At 43.3% G+C, this 24611-nt stretch overlaps 1 protein-coding gene across 5 annotated transcripts in view; it reads right to left on the minus strand.

Moving 5' to 3' along the window:
* Positions 1-774: 774 nt before the first annotated feature.
* The window catches only part of RIPOR2 (RHO family interacting cell polarization regulator 2), a 219649-nt gene continuing 195812 nt past the window's right edge, over positions 775-24611 (minus strand). For all 5 annotated transcript variants that reach the window (XM_038584292.1, XM_038584293.1, XM_038584295.1 and 2 more), the window contains exons 15-22: positions 23590-23761; positions 20590-20725; positions 18540-18701; positions 17380-17538; positions 15020-15222; positions 9774-9857; positions 7253-7343; positions 775-2216 (exon numbers count right to left, since the gene is read on the minus strand). In XM_038584292.1, coding sequence (XP_038440220.1) covers positions 2116-2216; positions 7253-7343; positions 9774-9857; positions 15020-15222; positions 17380-17538; positions 18540-18701; positions 20590-20725; positions 23590-23761 — 1108 coding nt within the window. In that variant the 3' untranslated portion in view covers positions 775-2115. The remainder of the gene's footprint in view (positions 2217-7252; positions 7344-9773; positions 9858-15019; positions 15223-17379; positions 17539-18539; positions 18702-20589; positions 20726-23589; positions 23762-24611) is intronic.

Raw genomic sequence — 24611 nt, forward strand, 5'->3', positions numbered from 1 at the left:
TGATCCACTAAAAGCCATCACTGGTATTTAAATCAGTTGGTGAATACTTAAACTCACAGTTGACTGGGAGGGAACCCCCGTGATGATGCTGGTGGGGTACGGGCTTGGAACACACACAAATAAATGTGGACTCTTATCCTCAGGGTGCTCATGGTCTCTGCTCATAGACAACACAATTCTGAAACACAGCTCTTTTTTCTCCAATTAGCTTTACAACAAATCTGAGAGGTAAATATTATTATCCTCATTTATAAGTGAAGAAGTTTCAGGATAAGAATAAATTCAGGTTGAGAATGAGGCATACTGGGTTGTAGAAATGCCAGCTTAAGAAAGGCATGGGAAAAACACGGAGCAGACTCTGCACATGATACTAATAATTCAAAAATAATTTTTATTTTAACTTACATGATTGAAAGAGTGATGGATACAAATGCCACAAAACTAAAAGCACCCCATCGAGCAAAAATAAAATACAGAAATGAATACAAAAGATATGGAATTACTCATGCAATATTCAAAATATCAAAAAAAGCAACAACAAACCAAACAAAAAATTCTGTAACATTTGTGATTTGACCTTCTATAAAAAGAATCATTTCAACCTTTTAACATAGACTATAGACTATACATACTAACTATAGACTGTACAATGTACCTTTAAAATGAAGGTTATATGCATATATATAATATTTATAAATATACATACATATATATACATTATAACTTCACAGTTGAAGGAATTATTTGCCAGGAAGCCTGGAAAACAATCTTTACTTTTTTTTTTTTTAATTTTAAGTAGGCTTCTCGCCCAATGTGGGGCTCAAACTCATGACCCTGGAATCAAGAGTCGTATACTCTACCAACCAAGCCAACCAGGTGCCCCAACAATTTTTACTTTAAAGTGAAACATGAATTGTTTTTAAAGGTCTTGCTAAAATGTAAATATTTAAAATGACACCTAAATGATATTTTATACAAATACATCCAGAATACAGTTGATACTCCACAGTTTAAATAACACTCACACATATTATTTTGATATCTTGGCATATTCCACCTTGTATACTCTTAAGAGGAAGAAAAGCTATTGAGTGGTCTTGTACTTGATTTAGTGGACTTGCGACCCTGATAGGGAAGCAATAAAGGAAACTGTTGTTTTAACCATTTGGCCAAGAGATCCCACCCAGTGATGAATGATTTCTCGAGGGGTAGTAACAGTCCTTGGGGCATTCTTCTTCCTAATCTCATGGTAATTCCTGTGGAAGCAAGGACCACTTGTTATGTCCTTCTGCTCCCGCCCCATTAAGAGTCATCTTCCAACTTCCAAGCTCTTCTACTTCAAAGAGCATCACAGCTTTCTGAATCCTTGACTTTTGGTTTTGATTTGTCTTAGCAGCAAAATACCTCTATTGTAAAAGTATCATAAGAAAAATGGCTCTTGTTTAAAAAAAGTTTAAATTTTGAATATTTTTTTTTTTTTTTTTTTTTTAGGGCTATAGTCTTAAAAAGGTAGTTCTCAGTCATTTACCTGTCTTTTAACCCTCATGGAAACATGCTTCTGAAATTTCCAGGATGGAGAAAAGAAACAAAGGAAGTCGCGGAGGCTTGAAAAAAAAATGACATTAAAAGATAAACTAAACTCTCACAATGTGTCACTTTACCAAGTTCTGCAGGCAAACTTTTATTTGAAGAAATTCTTTTTTTTGTGCTTTGCATGAAGGTAAAATTAGGTAGTTAAATGGGGCCACTCAACCCTGAGAACACGATAGAGAAAAACTGCAAGGTGTATAATAGTCGTCAAAGTATCACGTGACTATTTTAGGCTTAGAGAAGAACTTTCAAAAAAGTACAAAGATGGCTATTTTAAAATTCCATACATATGAGATAAGATGGACTCTTTTACTAAGTATTGTCAGACGCAAGTGACAGTGTAATCTACAGAGTAATAGGTAGTCCTATTCTAATGGCCAAAGGAAGAATAGATATCCTATCTATACCATGTTACATTTCCGGACAACCTCAATGGAACTCTTCAAGTTTTAAGCATTCCAGCTCAATCCCAGCACCATCTCGATGAACAGGGCCATTTATTAAGACAACCTTAGGGAGAGTTCATTAAAAGGCTGTAGCAACTTCAGTTCCATGACGTCCTCCAACGTGAACACAGTCTCGAGGAAACTTGTCCAGCTGTTCATACGCCAGCCTCCCGTCTTCTCCTGCATACAGAACATCCAAAAGGAACAGCAGTTGAAACCGAAGTTTCTTATTCATCACTCAGGATAACAATACTGGTTGTTGGGGGAGAAACTGTTGTGTTTTGCTAATGTTGACTTTAGGTAAGGACATCATCTTCCGTTATTCTTTTTTTTTAAAAAAATTTTATTTATTCATGAGACACACAGACTGAGAGAGAGAGGCAGAGACACAGGCAGAGGGAGAAACAGGCTCCATGCAGAGAGCCTGATGCGGGAGTTGATCCCGGGACTCCAGGATCATGCCCTGGGCCTAAGGCAGGTGCTAAACCACTGAGCCACCCAGGGATCCCCTATCTTCCGTTATTCTTAATTATGTTGCTTTCTAGGCAATGTTTAAACAATCAAGAATTTCTTTTATATCTTTAAAAAAATTCCAACATAGTTAACATACAGTGTTGTACTAGTTTCAGCTGTACAATATAGTGATTCAACAATTCTATACATTACCCAGTGCTCATCACGATCAGTGTCCTCTTAATCCCCTTCACCTCTCCCCTCCCACACCTGCCCTCTGGTGACCAGCAGGTTGTTCTTTATAGTTCAGTCTGCTTTTTGGTTTGTTTCTTTTTTCCTTTGTAGAAGAACCAGGAACTTTTCAGTTAATGCCAGAGACTATAAGGATGTCAAGAGTATGAAACAGTAGAAGTCCTACGGGCATTTGATTGCAATAATTTCACATAATAGATTTCTTCCTGAGAAATCATATGAATTATATTTGATGTATGTTAGGGATTTCAGCATGACTGGCCCTTGACTTCAAAGCATTGAACTTCGACATGGTTTTTATTTTTTTACATTATATATTGGCATATCTATTTTTTTAAAGATGTATATATTTATGAGAGACACAGAGAGAGACAGAGGCAGAAGCAGAGACACACAGGCAGAGGAAAAAGCATGCTCCATGCCAGGAGCCCGATGCGGGTCTCGATCCCGGGACTCCAGGATCGCACCCTGGGCCAAAGGCAGGTGCCAAACCGCTGAGCCACCCAGGGATCCCCAGCATATCTATTTTTTTTTTTTTTTTTAAGATTTTATTTGGGCAGCCCAGGTGGCTCAGCGGTTTAGCGCCACCTTCAGCCCAGGGCGTGATCCTGGACACCCGGGATGGAGTCCCATGTCAGGCTCCCTGCATGGAGCTTGCTTCTCCCTCTGCCTGTGTGTCTCTGCCTCTCTCTCTCTCTCTATGTGTGTGTCTCTCATGAGTAAATAAATTTTAAAAAATCTTAAAAATTTTTTATTTATTCATGAGAGACAGAGAGAGAGAGAGAGAGGCAGAGACACAGGCAGAGGGAGAAGCAGACTCCATGCAGGGAGCCTGACGAGGTAGGACTTGATCTCGGGTCCCAGGATCATGCCCTGGGCTGAAGGTGGTGCTAAACCACTGAGCCACCCGGGCTGCCCTATATTGGCATATCTAAACGGTCTTTTACGAAAGTCAAATCTAGGCTTTCAAACTTCAGCTAAAAAATTCTCTTTGCCTTGGACACACATGGTGATCCAGCCACCAGCCAGCTGCTAGGTCACTTCTGTCAGTAATACTATCTCGAACAGCCAACATTTATTTGCAAATTATTTGAATATTCCATTCCATCTTTCCTATATAAAACAATGATTAGGAAATGGGAAAAAATCACAGATAACTAGTGATAAGAAGCAGGCATTCATGCATTTAATACAAGGAGAAAGGTGGAAGTAATGAATGGTGCTCAATCAGAAGTTCATTGTGAAGAAGAAAAGTAAGAAAGATTCATGAAGTTGAGCGTCTGCTTTTGGCCCAGGGCGTGATCCCAGCATCCCAGATCGAGTCCCACATCGGGCTCCCTGCATGGAGCCTGCTTCTCTCTCTGCCTATGTCTATGCCTCTCTCTCTGTGTGTCTCTCATGAATAAATAAATAAATACAATCTTAAAAAAAAAAGATTCATGAAAAGCTGGAAATACATTGATGTTAGTGGGTTTTTGAAAAGGAGTGTAATTATGGGTTTTATAATACAGTCCCTGAAAACAGAAGTTTCTTGATCAACCAAAAGTTTGTCTTTGCTTTTAGGGTTTTTTTTCCCCCCAGTAATATATCTGGTACAAAACCAGGGATTTTAATTTTTAATTTTTAAATTTAGAATTAAAAATTTTTTATTTTTTTTTAGTAATACATCAGATACAGAAGTAGGGATTCACTTGCATTTAAAAGAACATAGTGAACTCTTCTAGGCAAAGGCCACCAATTTTTAGAGATTTCTGTTGATTGTTTCTGCATGCCTTGACTTTTCTGAGGCAAATGCTATTTTTTTTTTTTTTACCTCTTATTACTTTGGAGTAGAACCCTTTATTAGAAACAAAATATTTACACAACACCCTGATATATAAAACATTAAACACAGTACCATGCATACCATGCTTCTTGCCCACTTGCACATACCTTGGATACCTTGGCTAATTAACACTATTTAAAAAACAGTGATTACCCAGCCATTTCCTAGTTTGCTCATGGATATATTCCAGTTTAGAAGTGTTCAAATTCTTTTCCTAGAGTCCCACAGAGTCTAGGTGGTCAGGATACCATCACAGTGTCCTATGAGGTCTGGGAGTCATAGGTAAGTTATGCCTCAATGTGCCCCCCTGTAAAATGGGACTGTGCACTTCTCTCTCATGGAGTCCTTGGGAGGATTAAATGAACTAACCCATGAAGCTCCCTCAAAATAGTGTCCTGTGCAGAGCAAATACTCTACAGATGTAAAGTACTGTAGAGTACATTACTGTAGAGACATGACCAGGGCCAGCCTGGCAGGGCACCTCACCCTTACTAAAGTTCAGTTTTCAGTGGGTGATGATCTGTGTTGGCTCCTCCTCTGGTCTTTAGCAGCCCTGTGAAGTAGGAAGGGTGTTGGAGGAGAAAGAGCTTGTTCTTTGGGATGTCAGGCAGTGTGCTTGCAAACTGGACTGAGATCCAGCTGGGACACAATGGAAGGCCATAGCCAATAGGGACAACTGCTCTGCCCAACATGGTGGCCTCCGGTCTCCTGTGGCAATATAAATTTAAGTGGTAACTACTCAAAATTAAATAAAATTAAACTTTAGTTCCTCATTCACAGTAGCCACGTGGAAATGCTCAATAGCCACAGTGAATACTGGCTGCCCTACAGGACAGCTCATACCTAGTACAGCCCCATTGCCACAGGAGGATCTACTGAATACAATTACTGATTCACTCATCTGTGTGAGATAAAAATGCACAGTATTTGTGTATTAGGGTCAAAGGAGACTCAGAACATTCAGTTCCAACTTATTACATATTAGGATCACCTGGGAGGCTTTCAAGGGTCCAGTGGAAAGCTGTTTTGGAAGCAAAGCCTGGGCATGGGAATATCTTAAAGCTTACTTGGTGATTCCAACCTGCAGCTAGTGTTGAGAGCCCCAAGCTTGTGGGGAGGGGCACAGGGATTGGGGGAGCCATGCAGATGAAAAGTCAAAGTAAAGGGGTGCCCTGCTGCCTCAGTTGGTTAAGCGGCTGGCTTTGGTTTGGATCTTGATCCCAGGGTCCTGGGATTGAGCCCCACATGCGGCGCCCTGCTCAGTGGAGGAGGTGGGGGGGGTCTGCTTCTCCCTCTCCCTCTGCCCCTCTCCTGCACTCATGTGCTCTGTCTGTCTCAAATAAAATCTAAAAAATAAAAGCCAAGGAGAAGCGGGCATGATGATCGCTCCTGGAGATGCTGCTGTTCGTGCCGCTCAAGTGAATCTTGGGGCACATCCCACAGGGATCGGCTTCTTCGGGTTGCACCAGATAAAGCAAAATTGCTGGCTCTGCTTTACAAACATCAGGCTTGCCTTCATTGTTATTTCAGAACATGAAGGGTTAAAAGAAGTTCGAGGTAATAACACCCGGGGCACATTTTTAGGGAATTAAATAATTTGTGTGCTTAAAACAGCCATAAGGAATAACTGTCTTATCCTTTAAGCAAATATGCATGCTGGCTTGGATTTATGTGCATCGCATGATATATTCAATAGCAGAAGGAAGTGTTATTAAACCAGTAACTGTAAGAAAGGACACCTACCAGTGAATGTGATTTTCACGGTGATTATAAATGCCATGAGATTCTCCCTTACGTTATTAAGCTACTATAGTCAAGCCAAGGTGGCTTATTTCCAACGAGTATTATCGGCCGGATTAGATTTGAAGACTGGGAGTATAGTTTTTACACACGAAGAGCAGATGCACTAATAAAGTAATAACTCTGTTATACAGGATTAAAAAAGCCTCTCTCCACCCTCCCCACTCCCCAGCAAGAATAGAGGTAGGAAGCATGGTAGGCATGAACCAAAGAGAAATGAAGGGGAAGATTTATCTAGGTATTCCAGAATAAAATAAATACTTCACTTCTTTTCTCTGATGTGGGGACCCAGGTGGCCAGTGGAGCAACCAAAAGGTGGCCTGAGAGCCAGGGTGAGGCCATGGGAGCAGGAGGTTACAGCGTTCCCTGAGGCACATCTCCACAATACCAGCCAGGCATCACCCGCCCTGGGAGTGGGTGATCACCAGCCCAACCTCGCCATCCCACGTGGATTCCTGACTGTTGCCTCTGCCTCATGGTTCAAATTCTGTGTTCTTAATTCCAAATACTGCATAGACCAATCCATCTAGAAAGGCTCGAGAGAGCAACTCTCACACTCAACACCCAGATAGTGAGAACAGGGCATTGAAGCAAGATGGAAATTGATTGGTTTCTCAAACATGTGTGTGTGAATGTGCCATCCCCTGTGTGTATGTGAGTGTGCATAGCTTATGTGAGTGCCTCATACTCTGTGTGTGACATACCCGCTGTGTGTGTGACGCACTCTGTGTATATGTGTGAGTGTGATATACCCTGTGTGTGTGTGTCACATACCCTGTGTGTGAGCAGAGAGCCCACAGAGGGAAACTGCTCAATGCACATGAAACATTTCCTTCCAGTTCCCTTCGAGAGTGCCAAAAGCAAACAGTTGTGAAAAAGAACTCACCGAGAGACAAGAGGGTCTCCGAGGCCACGTTTCTGATTTCTTCAGTGTCGGACTGACACAACGTCACCAGCATTTTAATGCTTTCAGTGGCCTGCAGGGAGAAAGTCATTAAAATAATCTTCTGACACTTCTGTCTGGGGTCACATGAGATGGACTATCCCATAGCTGGGACCCTCACACAGGGGTTCCCACACCTCGCTGAGTGTCAGATCACGTAGGGGGCTCTTTTAAAAGCACAGACTCCTGGGAGTCATTCCAAGATGCATTCGCTGCACTAGAATTTCCTGGGATGGAGCCCAGGGTTCGTATTCGCAGGAACCTTGACAATCTGCTACATTCCCCACTTCACAGAGGATACCAGGTGTTGGACGCCAGGTGTCTAGTCTGCCTTTCCAAAAGGGAATCCACTCCTGGTGGTTCTTTCCTCTGCACCTGGCCCCAGCACAGAGCTAATTAAGAACTCATCATGTTTAGCTTCTGTGCCAAAACAGAGAGTAAAGGTCGGTGGTGGGAATTCTTCTGTTGGATTCTCCCCATTTATCCAGTGCTCCATGAACCAGGTGGCTGGCCAGGCATGGGAGACTCAGCAATGAACAAGACTTGATTCTGGCCCTCAAGACTTTATGATCCAGTGGAAAGACAGACGGTGGGACAGGTAATTGTTATCATGAGGGGCAGGCTGGTCAGGGTGCGAGCACAGAGCACAGCTGGGAAATGTGAACTGGTCTGACCAGGGAAGTCTTCACAGAGAAAGTGGTGTCTTAGAGCAATTAGCCAAGTTTGGGCAAGTGGTAGGGGTGTGTTTGTGTTGGGGGGGTGGTGCAGAGAAGGAAATAACTTCCAGGCAAGGAGAGCGAGCAGCATGTGACAGGGCCTCAGTCAAGGAGGGCCTTACAAACCACACTAAGGATTTTGAACTTCATTCTTAGAATCATGGAAAGCCACAGAAGAGCTTTAGAAGCAGGATTTGTGTCTTATTAAGAGCATTCTAACCTTAGTGGGGAGCACGCATGGAAGGAGTTCAGACTCCAAGGAGGCAGAAACTGGTGGGAAGATGGCTCAGATCCAGTGAGCAGAGTGGGGAGAGAGTGCACTGATCTGGGCTGTAAGGAAGTGGGGCCTACGTGGTGCAGGGCGGGTCAGTGCGGGGATGAACTGTACAATCCCCTGAGATACAAGCACTAGAGGTGGGTGAGCTGGGAGCAACTGGAGCTGTCTATCCTTTTTTAAAAATTTATTTGAGAGAGAGAGAGAGAGAGAGAGAGAGAGAGAGAGAATGAGCAGGGTGAGGAACAGAGGGAAAAGGAGGCTCCCCACCAAGCAGAGAGCCCGATGCAATGTGGGGCTTGATCCCAGGACCTGAGCCAAAGGCAGATGCTTAACCAACTGAGCACCTAGGTGTCCATGAGATTTTGAGTGTTGACCCCTTAATTTCTTCATGCCCATCTGGCTGCAGGCCCCTGCCCTTTGTCCCATACGGCAATCCAAGATTTTAGCAAGTTTGAAGATTAGTTTTATTTTTGGTGATTTAAGGTAGGCCGAACATTAAATCTTACCTATTGAAGGCAAAGTCTTTCTCTCTCCCTCTTTTTAAATTTCCTTAAGTCATCTCTACGCTCAATGTGAGGCTCAAGCTCACGACTCCAAGATCCAGAGTTGCATGCTTCACCTACTGAGGCAGCCAGGTGCCTTGAACAGCAAACCCTTTAGCGTGGGGAATTCTCAGCCCTCTTTTCATTTACATTTTAGCTCTGTCATGGCTCAGAGACGGCTCCCCCTGACATAGGTAAGACAGGTGAGCTGTTGGTGAAAGCAGTTTATGGGAAAAGATCTGGGAATTTATTGGCACATTGAATTTTAGTATTTCCTTGCAAATTTTATCTGTCCCTGCTCTTTTTGCACATGAGAAAATTTGGTGAAATCATCCTATCATCTCTCTTTTGGGAAAAGATCTAGGTTTCTGACACTGACCTGTGGGATCCTGAAACCCATAATTATTTTCTGAAAGTTGTTGGCTCTAACAAAACAAAGTCAGGTTTAGTGTGGAATTTAAGAAATGAAACAGATGAACATAGGGGAAGGGAAGGAAAAATAAAATAAGATGAAAACAGAGGGAGACAAACCATAAGAGACTCTTAATTCTAGGGAACAGACTGCAGGTTGCTGGAGGGGAGGGAGCAGTGGGGAGGGGGCAACTGGGTGATGGGCATGAGGGGGGCATGTGATGGGATGAGCACTGAGTATTCTATGCAACTGATGAATCACTGAATTCTACTTTTGAAACTAATGATACACTATATATTAACAGTGAATTTAAATAGAGAATTATAGAAAAAAGAAAAAAAGAAAGGAAAAATAAAGTGAATAAAAAGATCCCCAAATTAATATACTTTCCACAGCAAAGGAAGTGAGATATGCTGCTAATGCAGGTGCTTCCAGGTACGGGAAGAGAGCTGTTAGGTATACTTGGCCTTGACTTGCTCAAAGCTGACCTGTCAGGGCCTCTGAGGCTGCGTTTTACCTGCAGGCTTTTCAGAGCCAGACAAGCTGCCTTCTGGAGTTGGAGGTTTGCCTTTGTCAGCACTTCACAGTAATAGAGCAGGGCCTGAAAGAGAGGGAGGGACCCCAGGAAGACATTTTGAGTTGTTTGTAGTTTTAGAGGTATCACCATAGATAAAACGAGACATGTCACACTGCATTCAGAGAAAAAAAAAATTCATTAAAATTCTTATTTATTGAAAAAGCTGTCTTTTAATTCAATTCATTAATTGCCTCTATTCTATTAGGTCACAGACACTGGGGAATATGAAGTTAAAAGATCCAGAGTTATGTTTACAGCTTTCTGGAGACCCTCAGGACTAGCAAAAGTGCTAAGGCTGTTGAGAGGAAATGCAGAGAAGAAATGTGTTAGCTCCATAGAAAGCTGCAAGATGCTAGGGAGTCACATGGAAGACTCACCTTCTAAAGTGACCAGGGCAGGCTGCGTGGACACGATGTGTGAGCTAGGCTGGGAAGGGTGGGTTAGAGTTCAGTTGGGAAGTCAAGGGGGAAATGACATTCCAGCAGGAAGGAAGAGAGTGGGGAGGCAGTGACGTGGCGCTGAGGTTGCTGCATGGCACATTGATACTCTGGATACCAATCTCAGTGTAAAAATAAGTTGTTATTTTTACCAAGTGAATGTGTTCCTCAATACCGTATATTTCTTAGATTTGCCTCTTTTCTGCAGCCACACATCTTGTCAAGGTCTTAATTTCATGCCTGTATCACCATCACCATGTTTCTGCTTCCAGCGCTGATGATAAGGGCTGATGCTTCTTCAAGAGCATGTGGTGTCCATCATGCGCACACCCACGGCCCCTCTCTCAGAAGAGCAGAGCACCTTCCCTCTGTGTTTGTGGCCAGCATCACCTTGTAAAGCCTTCTTAGGGGCTTTCCCAGCTCCTACGCAGGTGGCTCCCCGCTCCATCCAGCTGCTCACTGTTCCTGTCACGCTCACTGATGTGCCCGGTTGCCCTCCTTTGCACAGGGAACTCTGGGAGCTCTGCTGCCCTTTGGAAAGGCTTCATTCCTGGTTAGCTCAAAATAGGTTCAAGATCCAGGCCCTGCTTCACGAACCACCATGTGACTGTACTTTCTCCCTGATTTCCTATAATTTACATTTTCCTTGATTCTTTTTTCTTTCTTTCTTCTTTCTTTCTTTCTTTCTTCTTTCTCTTTCTTTCTTTCTTCTTTCTTTCTTTCTTTCTTTCTTTCTTTCTTTCTTTCTTTCTTTCTTTCTTTTCTTTCTTTCTTCTTTCTTCTTTTTAAAGATTTTATTTATTTATTCATGAGAGACACAGAGAGAGAGGCAGAGACACAGGCTGAAATAGAAGCAGGCTCCGTGCGGGGGGCCTGATGTGGGACTCGATCCCAGGTCTCTGGGATCATGACCTGAGCTGAAGGCAGATGCTCAACTGCTGAGCCACCCAGGCGTCCCTATTTATTTATTTTTAAAGATTTTATTTTATTTACTCATGAGAGATACAGAGCATGAGAGAGAGGCAGAGACACAGGCAGAGGGAGAAGCAGGCCCCATGCAGGGAGCCCGGCATGGGACTCGATCCTGGGTCTCCAGGATCACGCCCTGGGCTGCAGGTGGCGCTAAACAGCTGCGCCACCAGGGCTGCCCTTGATTCTTCTTTTAAAACAATATTTTATTTTATTTATTTGAGAGAGAGAGAGACAGTGACAGATATTGAGAGAGAGCGCAGGGAGGAGAGGGAGAAGCAGGCTCCCCGCTGAGCAGGGAACCCTATGCAGGGCTCCATCCCAGGACCCTGGGATCATGACCTGAGCCGAAGACAGATATTTAACCCACTGAGCCACCCAAGTGCTCCATTTCCTTGGTTCTTATTAAACTAATTATCTTACTAGGCTAATTATTAATATTCCTTGGTTCTTATTAAGCTAATTATCATTACTTATATACATCTGTGTTTATAAGTATATTACTTCTAATATGATTCTCAACTTGCTCATGTGTGATTCTGGCATTTTACTTAACTTCCTGTGCCTCAGTCTGTTAATATGCAAAATGGCTGGAATAATAAGACACTCACAGGTCTTTGTGATTCTTAAATGTTGTGACATGTGTCAGGGACTGAAAACAGATCCTGGCACAGAGTAAGCCCTCAATGAATAGAACTGTAGTATTACTTTTATTCTAATAGATTTATTTATTTGAGAGAGAAAGAGAGAGAGAGAGAGAATGAGCATGCATGTGGAAGTGGGGTGGGTAGAGGGGAAAAGGGGGGCAGACTCCCCGCTGAGTGTAGAGCCCAACACAGGGCTTGATCCCACAACCCTGAGATCATGAGCTGAGCTGAAATCAAGACTCAGATGCTCAATGGACTGAGCCACCCAGGTCCCCTGGTTTTTGTTTTTAAAATTTATTTAATTCCTAGCACTTAGAATGATATTCTGTACTTAGTGAATGCCCATCAAATCTGATGACACCATAGTGCCTGGATGAAAGAGCTTGAAAGTGTCATCAACCACTTGATGATGTGTTTGCTCATGATATGGCACATAGTTGTGATTAAACGTGGCCTGTTTTCTCAATTCTGTAGAACAACGCCACTCTTAAAAAATGGAGATATGATTCACATACCATAATATTCACCCTTTAAAGTATATAGCTCAGTGGTTTCTCTTATACTCAGAAACCATCACCACAACGTCATTCCAGATCCTTTTTGTCACTCCAAAAAGAAATCCTGTACCCATTGGTGGTCACTCCCATTGCTCTTCCCTCTATTTCCTGGCAACCACCGATCTTTCTCTGTGGATTTGCCTCATGCAGACGTTTTATTCAGGATCACATAATATATTGCCCTTTAAGTCTTGTACTTTGACTTAGCAGGATGTCTTCAAGGTTCGTCCATGTGATAGCCTGTGTCAGTACTTCCTTTATTCTGAATGATATCGCATTGTAAGGAGAGATCACATTCTGTGTATTCATCAGCTGATGGACATTTGGTTGTTTATACTTTTTGTTTGTTATGAGTTAATAATAATAATAAATGTCCCATTTTACTTAGGCTTTTGCATAGTCATCATCAAGTGGATGAACTTGAGCACACAATGCTTCTCTGTTTTCCTCCATTTTCCTCTTGTTTCCCTCCTAAGAGCCTCCAAGTTTTAATCACCAAACCAAAGTTTAATCCTTTCCCTAAACCATAGATTCCAAGGCTTAAATGGCCAATAACAACTTAAATGGTCCTTCCTCTCAGGCATGTTTGCATTATAACAATGCTTCCATAGGGATGAGGTGCTGGCTATGGGCCTGGATCAGTCCACCACTGGTATAGGGTCTTTGGATGAGACTTCTGGACCACACTGTCCCTTTGAGCATGAGGACCCAAACTCTGCTGGGTTGAGTCAGAAGTGGGCACTGTTTCTGACTTAAGAAAGCCCTTGGTACTTCCCGGTGCCTTGCAGAGATATAGTCTCACAGAACAAATAAGCATCATCTTGCTCACTTGAGTTTGAGCAGTTGCCCAAGAAATGGTGGCTGCCATGACACTTGGATTGGTAAGAATTCTAGGAAGCAAATGGGAGGCACACTGTGAAGAAGTTTCTGGTCGCCATGCAAGATAGTAAGTAAGCATCTCCTCTGGCAGGTCCTAGATGATGAGGGAAGCAACAATTTCCCAATAGACAGAAGAGTAGGTGTTTCCTACTTATTTGGGCTGGGAGTAGGGGAGGGGAATGTAAAAAGCATCAAAAATGAACCAACATACAACTTCTAGTTTGTTTCAATAGTTATGGGTTTTTGAAGGTTCAAGATTTACAGAAACCACCAGTTCTCACCTAGGTAGTTTTGTATTACTTTAGCCTTCACAGCTGGTAGTACAGAATTAATGTACTAACTTATGCTATTTCATATTTAAAAAAATGGAAAGAATTCAAGGTTTAGGGAGGGTGAGTCAAACATTTCTAGGTAGTATCTAAGTTGTACCTCTTAACTAGTGTGCCACCTAAGCCATCTTCAGTTAGCAAAAGTTCATTCCAGAGAAATGAATCCAAGAGCCTAGCAATGATAGCTGAGCTGGAATAAAGACAGAGCATGTGGCCAGTGGCATAAAAATAGAAGGTGCACACAGAACAGCCAAAGGGGGGCAATGGTTGCTGCTATTTCTGAGGCGAGGCTAGAATACTGGCTCCTCATCATGACCAAAGGGTACCGTGATGCTGCTCCCAGAAGACTGTGCCCATGCAGTAGGGCGAGGATGGCTGGCCCACAGAACAGCCTTTGAGCACATCCCAGTAAAAGACTGGAACTCTGTAGGAAAGAATAACGTGAGGTCCTTGTTCTTGGGCCAAAATGGCATTAGAATGGAAGATCTCGTGAAGACACAAACACTCCACCATTCTCTAGCTTAGCTAATGCCTTAGACCAGTTAAACTCTACTCAGAGTTCAACATTTCACCATTCTAAGGACAAGAAGGGGCCAAGTTTAATTTTCTTGAGCTGATCTGCGGATTGACATCAGTTAGTTTTTAGAACCACTGTTCAGTTTGTCAAGGGCTCCCAGAAGACCAAGGCTGTTGCCTATCTGGGGTCCCCATGTGCTTAAACTACAGATACTTGTTACCCCTGGATGGTACTGGATTAAAGCCACCAAGGAGATAAACCACCTCTTCCCTGTCAATGAGGAATGACAGCTTTTAAAATTAGAAATATTTTGTTCTTTGAGTCAATAGTTTAATGACTTGACCCCAAACTATTCATAAAAATGTGTGCATGTATGCTCACCATGATATTTTTCAGAGTTGGAAACTACATCAATGCCCATCAAGGAATGAGAAAATAAATTATAGAATATCCACACCCTGAGACACACATAATCCATCAAATAGGATGAAGTAGATAAACATGTTCTAGCAAGAAAAATCACCATGTTATAGTACATTTAAAAAATCAGTTATACTACAGAACAGTGTGATCTCATTTAAGAAAAACATAATTATTATATATGTGAGCAGATATATCGAAAAAAATCCAGAAGGAACATACACCAAATTATTAACAGTTCTCCCTGGAGGCTGCACTTATGGGTGCTCAAATATTTACAGTATATTTTTGTAGTTTGCATGGTGTTACATGTATATGTTTTTAATAGGCAGAAGAAAATTATTTTTATAAAAAACAGATGGCAAAATATTCATAGTAAATGAGAAAATTAAAAAATCTTTTGGCTTGATGTCCATGATTTGGGGCTTTACCTTTTCCCTGAAATGCTCGTTTCTGGAGGCTGCGTCCAGGTAAAGCATCACAGCCTGGCTCACTTCGCTGTCATCCCCAGTGAGCAGCAGAGCCAAGGTCCTGAGTACTTCCTGCTGGGCCGGGAGGCTGCTAGGTGCAAGGTCACTCATGGCCTGAAGCAGTTTCTCATCTCTCAGTGATTGCAGAGTCTGAATCAAGGAAACTAGCAAGTAAAAAAAGCAGAGTATCCTCTAGTTCCATCCATGTCATTTCAGTAAGTCAATCAGAGAAAGACAATTATCATATGATCTCACTCTCATGGAATTTAAGAAACAAAACAGAGGATCATAGGGGAAGGGAGGGGAAAAGTATACAGTGAAGGAAATAATAAATAAACACTTTCCCCAATCCTCCTGATGATAGTAAACTCTTTTGCCCCTCTGTCTTTCAGTTTTACCCGTCTAGCAAAGCCCTAGCCTTGCGTAACCTCAGCTCTCACATCCCTCTGTCTGCACTCGGGCACCTAGGCCCTGATGGAGAAATTGATAAAAAATAAAATTCTGAGTCCCATTTGGATAAGTTGACCACGTTCTATGACAATATTCCTTATATTATATATAAGGATAAGGAATATATTCCAATCCCCGATGAGGTATCCAGAGTAGGCATCTATTAGCTACAGAAACATTAGGATTAGAGTATATCTGGTGAGTACAGGTGGGAAAATATAAACTAAAATTCATGCTCATTGGTAGAGCAGCATCCTTTATATACTGGACACATTAGTTAATTTTTTTTTCTTTTGCTTTAATCTCCCATTCCTTCTGCTGGGGATGTTTTGGTCATTTTCCTGTTTTATAAATAAAGACCCCAGCAACAGGGCTCAGAGGGTAGTATGCATAACAACTGAACAAACAAATAATGGAAAACAACCCAATTGTTCAACAATAATCAACTATATTAGTGTGCATGCAAGGCATGCACACTAAAAAACTAAAACTAAAAATTTACAAAACTAAAAAAAGTTTCAAAGAATAACATGAGCTACAATGTCAAATAAAAACTAGGATATAATATTCTATAATAAGTCATCACAATTTAGGAATTTCAAACCCATGCATATCCAACTAAAAATACGTAAAAATTTAAAAGTAAGATAATAAGTGATTTGAGTATTTTCCTATGTATTTTTCTATTCCTTTTTTTTCTTTTTTAAATAATGAAGGCTCTTTTCTTATCTGAAGGAAGAAGGGAAAAAAACATGTAAAAGTTATGATTTTTTCCACTGTCATCCTCCACTCCTACTGGTGAGTAGGTGAAAATTCTCTGGGACCATTGTGTGAGTAAGAGGTTAGAGATGTCACCTGTCACTAATGTCATTGGAGCAGTAAGAGAAATTTACCAAGAAAACTGATTTCAACCATGTCAAACATAGAATGAAGGAATGAAGACTATCCTGAAGTCAGACCCTCTGGTGTCCTGCCTCGGCTCTCCTTCTAGAACTCTGGACTAGTGTTTGCTTGTGAGGGCTACACAGACTTTCCTGTGTTCAGGGTGGCATGACACCAGGTGGAGGAGGATGTGCTGCTTCTCCCTAGGATGTGACCACTGGGATGGACACGTTAGCCCAGGGTTCAACGTTCTGGAGAGAAGGGCTAAGCCGGGTGCTGTGCCAAACCATCTACTCCTAAAGCACATGCTACATTCCCACCCCTTTTCCTCAGTGCTGTCAAGCCATGGTGGGTTTACAGAGCACAGATGTGGGAACCAGAAACCAGCCCCTTGCTGCCTGGCTCTACTCCCAAAGAGGTTTTCCCTCCTTGCAGGTGCTTATTTTATTTCTGGTATTTGAAGCAGCACATGAGAAGGCAAAGATGAGCTAGCTTCATGCCACACTTCCCTGCTGGTGCCCATCTTCTCATTCCCTCAGGATTCACAGCCTGAGATTTGCTTCCCCATCTTTCCTCCTTCCCTTACCAACATGTCACCCCATCTGCCTTCTCACGAACCCCACTTCTGTTTACTATCATGAAAGCACCACCCAGAAGGGCAGCCTAACATAGTACTGCCTGTAGGCTTTCCCACAAGCAGCAAATACAATACATTAATGAAGACAAGAAATTACACCAGTAAATCATTTAGCAGCTTCTTATCAATGTTACATCCTTGCTGGGTGATTGGATGCTCTCAGCAAATCCCCGCTCCACTGCCAAGAGGCTCACTAATGTGAAGGGTCAGAAAGTCATTGAAAAGGCAGGTCTTATCCCAGCTGTGGACTTAGGGAAAAAATTGGTTACCATCACTAAAAACTATGCCTGAAAAGCCCGGAGTGACCTCCCAATGGAGCTACCTCACAGTGTGACCAAAGAACATGTCCCACCTTGCTTGGCCAGCTGGCTCACATAACTCTCCAGGTCGCTCACACCGTGGCTGGTAAAGTAACTATAATACTGGAAGACAGTGATGACTTCCAAAGAGAGGCTGGAAGGTAGCAGAGGCTCAGGCCGGTCCAGGATTTGGGACACCAGGGTTCGGAACACTGGAAGGGAAAGATACGAAGTGGCTTTTAAGAGACATGACCATCCATTCATGTTTTACTGTGGTACGTGGTGGAGCGAAGTCTAGGAGGTGAGCTGATCCTCGGTGTGCTGCATCTACATGTCCACACCTATGTAACTGCCATTTGGGTGAAGATACAGAACATGGCTGGCACCCTACAGGGTGTGCATGTGCCCCCTTCTCACCACAGACCATGTATGATCTGACTTCCGTCAACGTGAATTAGCTTCACCGGTTCTTGAGCATCATGTAAATGAAATAATATAGTATATATGTTTTGTATCTGGCTTCTTTTACTCAACAAAATATCTGTGAGATTCATCTGAATTATTGTGTATAGCAGTAATTTATTCTTTTTAAAAACTTCTGTGTAATACCCTATTGTATGAATTACTATTAACATATATATATACACACAATAGATACATATATGTAATACTATATGTGTACATATATATACACACATTATATATACACATATACACACAAAATACATTCATTTTCTTGTTGGTGGGCATTTGAGTTGTTTCTGATTTTTTATTTTTGTGACTAAAGCTGCTATGAACCTTTTTTATAGGTGTTCTTTTTTGTGAGTATAAGCATATATTTACCTTGATATATTTAGGAGCAGAATTGCTGGGTCCTAGGGCAGGGGTATAGTTAGCTTTAGTAGACACTGCCAGTGTTTCCCAAGTGCTTATCCCACCTGATACTCTCTAATTGGTGACATTTTAAGGAAAAAAGTATATAGCCACCTCAACAGCAATACAGAAATAGTGCTTTGAAAAGTCACTGCTGATATTCTGAATTAAGACATGTGCCAAGTCTATTTTTTCCTTAGATCATACTGAGTAGATGATGCTTTCTCTGGAGAATCAGCCTCTTTTTCCAGGGCGAGCTGGTGGGGAAGTGGCGAGGGAACCCGCCCGTATTCACTCTCAGAACGACAGTGACACCTTCCTCCCCCCTGCTGTCCTGTACCTGGGTCTGCAAGTCCTGGATATTCTCTGTTGACGGTTCTGGCAAAGCTGGCTTCGAGCTGCTTCATCACTCTGTCAGCGGAGCTGTGATAGACACCGACTGGGCTGCAGCACTTGGTCCAGAATGACAGCAAAGACAACTTTTTGTGAAACTCTGGGATGGCTGGAAGAGAAGAGCAACCCCCATCCCACAACACATGTTTTGAATGAAGCAGATGAAGAGATGTCCCTGTGTGGGGGTGGGGCAGGCACCAGGGCTTCTTTTTTTTTTTCTTTTTAAGACTGTGGTTTTTTTTTTTTAATAAATTTATTTTTTATTGGTGTTCAATTTGCCAACATATAGAATAACACCCAGTGCTCATCCCATCAAGTGCCCCCCTCAGTCCCGTCACCCAGTCACCCCCACCCCCGGCCCACCTCCCCTTCCACCACCCCTAGTTCGTTTCCCAGAGTTAGGAGTCTCTCATGTTCTGTCTCCTTTTCTGATATTTCCCACTCATTTTTTCTCCTTTCCCCTTTATTCCCTTTCACTATTTTTTATATTCCCCAAATGAATGAGACCATATAATGTTTGTCCTTCGATTGACTTATTTCACTCAGCATAATACCCTCCAGTTCCATCCATGTCGAAGCAAATGGTGGGTATTTGTCGTTTCTAATGGCTGAGTAATATTCCATTGTATACACAGACCACATCTTCTTTATCCATTCATCTGTCGATGGACACCGAGGCTCCTTCCACAGTTTGGCTATTGTGGACATTGCTGCTAGAAACATTGGGGTGCAGGTGTCCCGGAAGACTCTGGTTTTTAATTTTTTTTTAAGTATGTTACACATCCAATGTGGGGCTTGAACTCACCACCCCGAGATCAAGAGTTGCAGGTTCCACTGACTGAGCCAGCCAGGTGTTCCCTAAAGATTGTGGGTTTTCATCGGAACTATAAGATTCCTCTGTATTAGGAAGATTTTCCAAAGGGCAAAGAAGTTCTGAGAAGGAACTCATCTAGCCTCAGCAGCCAAGAAAACGCAGCTGAAGCAAAGCTGTTTGCTTTCAGTGAGAGAAAACACAGCAGCACTCCTCTTGGAAGATGGCTTACTACCTCCTTTCCTGGAACTTTACAGCAAAGTATAGGCTCAGAGAAGGAAACCTGAAGGGGACAGGACAGGGCAGGAGGTCGCTGGAGAAGTCTGATACCCTGCCCACGTGGCTCTCAGACAAACTGATGAAGAGCACTGTGTCAGGTGGCACATGTCAGCATTTCCCCTTGTGTGACCATAAGGAGCCTTTGCAGAGGAGAGGATACTAGCCACTCACATCCTGAGTGTCCTCAGGGACACAGTATTCTGTTCCTTTTCATGCCTCTCAGACACCTGCTGAGGTCCCCTGCTCCTGGTAGGACTAGACATGGAGTCGAAATGCATAATAAGAAGCTACAGGGAGTTCTGTTCTAGGCTTCATCCAACCTAACCTAGAAGAGCCTGGTGTTCCCCTATTTCCACAGGAGAACTGATGTGCACAGAGACAAAGATTCTTGTCTTTAGAAAAGAGCTCTGTGGTCAGACCACACAAATTCAGAAGCATCTTCCCCGTGTCAGGTTCTCCACTGGGAGAACCAGGGACTTTCCTGAATGCCTGTGAATCCACATATTTCCACCTTTTCCAAGGAGAGTCTGGGAGTCTCCTGTATCTGCCAGGCAGCCACTATGGGAAGCACCTGAGCCAGTCCCGTGGCGTAAGCACAATCCCAATCATCTGTTCCCAAATGGAAGTGCATTGGCGGGAAGAGTCTGTGAGATTGCATACGAGTTGGATGCTGGTTACGTGTATGTCCTAGTGTCTGACTTCTGGGGGTGGAGGGACTCCCCCCCCCCCCCCCGCCAAGTGTTTGACTCCCCAGTGTTAATGAAACTGCACCAGCATGGAGATATCCCTTGATTTTACAGCTGAGCATGCCCTCCTGCAGTCCTGACACAGCAAGGAAGAGATACGGCCAATGGTGCACCAGTGGCCATCATCTGTACGGCTGGTGGTGTGATGGGCAGGGCCTTACCTTCAATGACAGAACTGATGTTCCCTATGTTCTCATCGCTGACAGCTGACAGTTTCTCCATCACCTGGATTTGCCTAGAAAGCTTCTCCAAGAGATTGCTCACCATGAATGGGGTTTTGCTTGAGAAAACAATTTGCTGATAAAACAAACAGAACCACCGGGTCAGTTATGTCATTGTCAGTAGAGGTTTCCTGGCCCAACCCCATCTTTCTTAACTCAACAGTGATGCTAAATAAACCCATTCAGTTGTTTGGTTCCAGTTTGAGAATGTTCCTCATTCCATGCTGTTTACAACATCTGATGAAATCACACGTGATTTTGTTGTTTTAAATGTTTTTCATGCCTGTATAGATTCTGGAATGTTCTCAGTAATAGAGCTGCAAGGTTATTATAAAGTTGCCTTTCCTTTTATGTATTGTAAATCTTCTGTAAATCCTCCTTGAAACTTGGAAGGCCTATTTAGGCTGCTTCTCCATGGGCTAACAGAAAAGAGATTTATTTTACAAGTAGTAATTTTTCACAGCATGGATTTATTTTCTTGTTTTCAAGCTGAAAGTTAAGAGCATGCTGTATAATAATCATGATTATAACCAAGGCTATCTCGTTCTAATTAACAAGTACTTTTTATGTACCAGATAGTCTGACCCCATGTATTAGCTCATGCTGTTTCTCACTGTTACCCTAAGAGTCTATCAATACTATTGATCTTCCACTTTAAAGATTTTATTTATTTGTTTATCTATTTAGAGAGCTAGGAAGAGGAGAGAGAGAGAGAGAGAGAGAGAGAGAGTATCCTAAGCAGACTCTAAGCTGAGCACAGAGCCCAATGCAGGGCTTGATCTCAAGACTCTTGAACTGAAACCAAGAGTTGGATACTTAATTGACTGAGCCCCGCAGGCACACCTTGATATACCATTTTACTGCTGAGGAGACTGAGGCTAGAGAGATCAAGTAACATGCCCAAGGCCACAGAAATAGCAAGTGATTTCACCTATGTGCAGGTCACAAGAGCAAAGGGTGTGAGAGACAACAGAAGCGGGTAGCTGCCTAAAGGTTCTCATCCTTCCTGTGTCCCTTGGAGACCTGTCCTGGTCACATGGTAGGCATGGATGCAGGATGCATCCTGAACCACCGTCCTGTACTGTCTAAATCCTCTCGACTACACAAATAGGATTTTTGAATTCAGAAGTCTAATCTAGCAATTATGTGCTGATGCCTTTCATGTAAGAAAATACAGTAGAAATGAACTGATTTTAGGTGTAATTATAGCTATTATGATTCTTATGGAATGCCCATTTTTATCTCTTTGCAATTAGATGCCAAAAGAACACATAAACTTACCGATTCAGCAGTGGATGTGAGTTAGAAATTATGTTTCTAATCCTTATTCCTTCATTCTACATCTTTATATCTACCTCTTTTGTTTTTCTGGTACTGATTTTCCCCACAGAAGCGCTGACTTGTTTTAACTGTGGCCTGAGTATCGGCAAGAATATGGCACTGAGCATTGCTTGCCAGTTAGTCTGTGAGAGAAAACATTCATTCCTTCATGGAAGAGAATTCTCTTATGTCTCACAAAATAATGACTTTCCCTCTAAAAGGCGAACAGGTCATTGGCTCAGCATAGAATCAAGCTCAGCAAAGACAAAGAACTACAAAAACCATCTCATTCAATTGGTTGGGGAATAGAGAATAGCTGTAAGTGAACCACAATCCTTGTCCCTTTTAGTCAGAAAAAAAAAAAAAAATTGCACCTCCTCCCAGACTGGTTGTCAGTAAATGGCTTACGGATTCCAAAGTCAACAGAAGAGATCAATTGGGTCGTTGGTCAACATGGTGGCAGAGTCATAATTGCCAATCAGCTTCCCACAGTGTCTAAGGTGACTTTGGGGTTCTTTATTCGTGGAGGAGAGGCGTATTCTACATCTTGTTCCAAGTGTATATGGAAGAAGCATGCAAACCCACACTGGCCTCTCTAGAACCCTTTCCTCCTTACCCTGCCTCTTGTCTTCCCGTTGGACCCATGCTCTTAGGAGCACAATTTCTCATTTTTTGGCACCCTTCCTGCCTGGCCAATCCCTCCCGAAGACCTTCCACATTTGCTTTCACATTCTTATCCTGTTCCCCCCACATGCAAGTAGGCTGGAGCAGACAGGCAACCAGGCAAGGAGGAAGCACTTAAGTAGATGCTCAGGGAAAATGCTTTGTTCAACATAGCTCAAACACTTCCTGCAATAAAAGGATTTTGAAACATTGTCTTCAGTGCTGCAAAATCTTAATTGGCAAACAACTTGAAATGGAAAGAAAAATAAGTCCCACGGTGTATCAGAATGAGAGCTAACTGGTGATGATAGTGGCCTATGAAAGTATTCTTTCCCATTGCTAATGAGTATTCATTCAAGATCTGGAAAACTGGGGTTATGTTCAGTGACATTTTGCCTTTAGCTGTCCAGGTGGTAGAAAGGCGAGTCACGTGACATCTTCACATCAACATACACTCAGTAACTCTGGCTCTCAGAGTCAAATTTTTTTCCTTGGTCACATGACTCCTTTATCAAATGACTGGGGAGCGAGAGCTAACCTGTTACCTTTTCAAGGGTGGAGAGCTAGGTTTTAAGATAGAATACCCCAGGCTGGGATCCCTGGGTGGCGCAGCGGTTTGGCGCCTGCCTTTGGCCCAGGGCGCGATCCTGGAGACCCGGGATCGAATCCCACGTCGGGCTCCCGGTGCATGGAGCCTGCTTCTCCCTCTCCCTCTGCCTCTGTCTCTGCCTCTCTCTCTCTCTCTGTGTGACTATCATAAATAAATAAAAATTAAAAAAAACAAACCCAGGCTTCAGGGAGGATGGCCATGCCATGAGGACTTTTGAGTTGGCCCAACTCAAAGGAGGACTGGCCCCTTATTCCCGAATCATTTCTCTGGCAAAACTGAAAAAGGAAGCCCACACTCTTGGCACCTCTGGGACCCAGGCTCTAACACAGACGCAGCCCCAATCCTACCTGCACGAGCTGGGTGCAGTACTGAAGGTGCCTGACGATGGTGATGTCCAGGCTTTCGTTTCCTGTGGTCAGCGGCAGGGGGCTTCCGGCCACACTGGTCCCCACTCCCGTGTCTTCTGTCAGCGCTTCGCTGAGGTGGCCCCTGGCTTCCGGGTGCACTGCTCTGTAAGCGCTGGGGCGGGAAGGGAAGCGACACGTGAGCACTTCCTTTCAGCGTGGAAACCACAGGTCAACTCATCACAGGTCATGGAAGGGCCCCCCCCCGCCCCCCAATCAGAGGCTTCTGCGGGCCTCCCCGACAACCTGAGATACTTTTCAAAAACTACTTCTTGAGTCGGCCTGGGCACCAGTTTGCCTTGTTAGAAGGTCACGCGAGCATATTGCTTCCAGGGCTCTCTGCTTCCCAGGCACAATGAGCCATTGGAGCCATTGGAGCCATTGGAGCCATTGGAGCCATTGGAGCCATTGGAGCAGGCCGACCAAGTGGTCTTTGAACCGCTCTCATCTTGCACTTGTTACCCTTTCCTGCTCAGTGGTTGGGGCGCTTTGCCAGGCTTTCCGGGATTAAACTGTCCTCAACTTTGGTGGTTTCCCAAGAGCGATACCATTAAGAAGTAACATCAAGACGTTTTCTTGGCCTCAGATCAATGGCGACTTGAAGAAAGGGAAAGAGAAGAGCTGCCAACGGGAGGCAGGACATTCCGCTCCAGACAAAGGCTAAGAGGGGCATTTGCATCTTTCCAGGCGAGGCCTCGTTCTGCCTCTCCTGCCTCGTCTCAGCCTCTCCATGGGACTGTCTATGGTCAGGTCATGATGGGCACCTACATTTACAAATAAATCTGTTGCCTCTGTTATCCAGTTTGGTTCTGAAAATTAATCTATGTGGGAAAGAGGGAGCAGTTGTCTCATCTCACACTGGGGAGGACTGACTAGCAGAGCTGTTCACCACGGTGTCCTGTTACCCGGGCAGCTAGTGGCTTCTAGGCTTGCGCCCCTAGCCTCTGTGATTTAAAAAAGATCAC

Source organism: Canis lupus, chromosome 35 (assembly GCF_011100685.1).
Source record: "Canis lupus familiaris isolate Mischka breed German Shepherd chromosome 35, alternate assembly UU_Cfam_GSD_1.0, whole genome shotgun sequence".
Classification (NCBI taxonomy): Eukaryota; Metazoa; Chordata; class Mammalia; order Carnivora; family Canidae; genus Canis; species Canis lupus.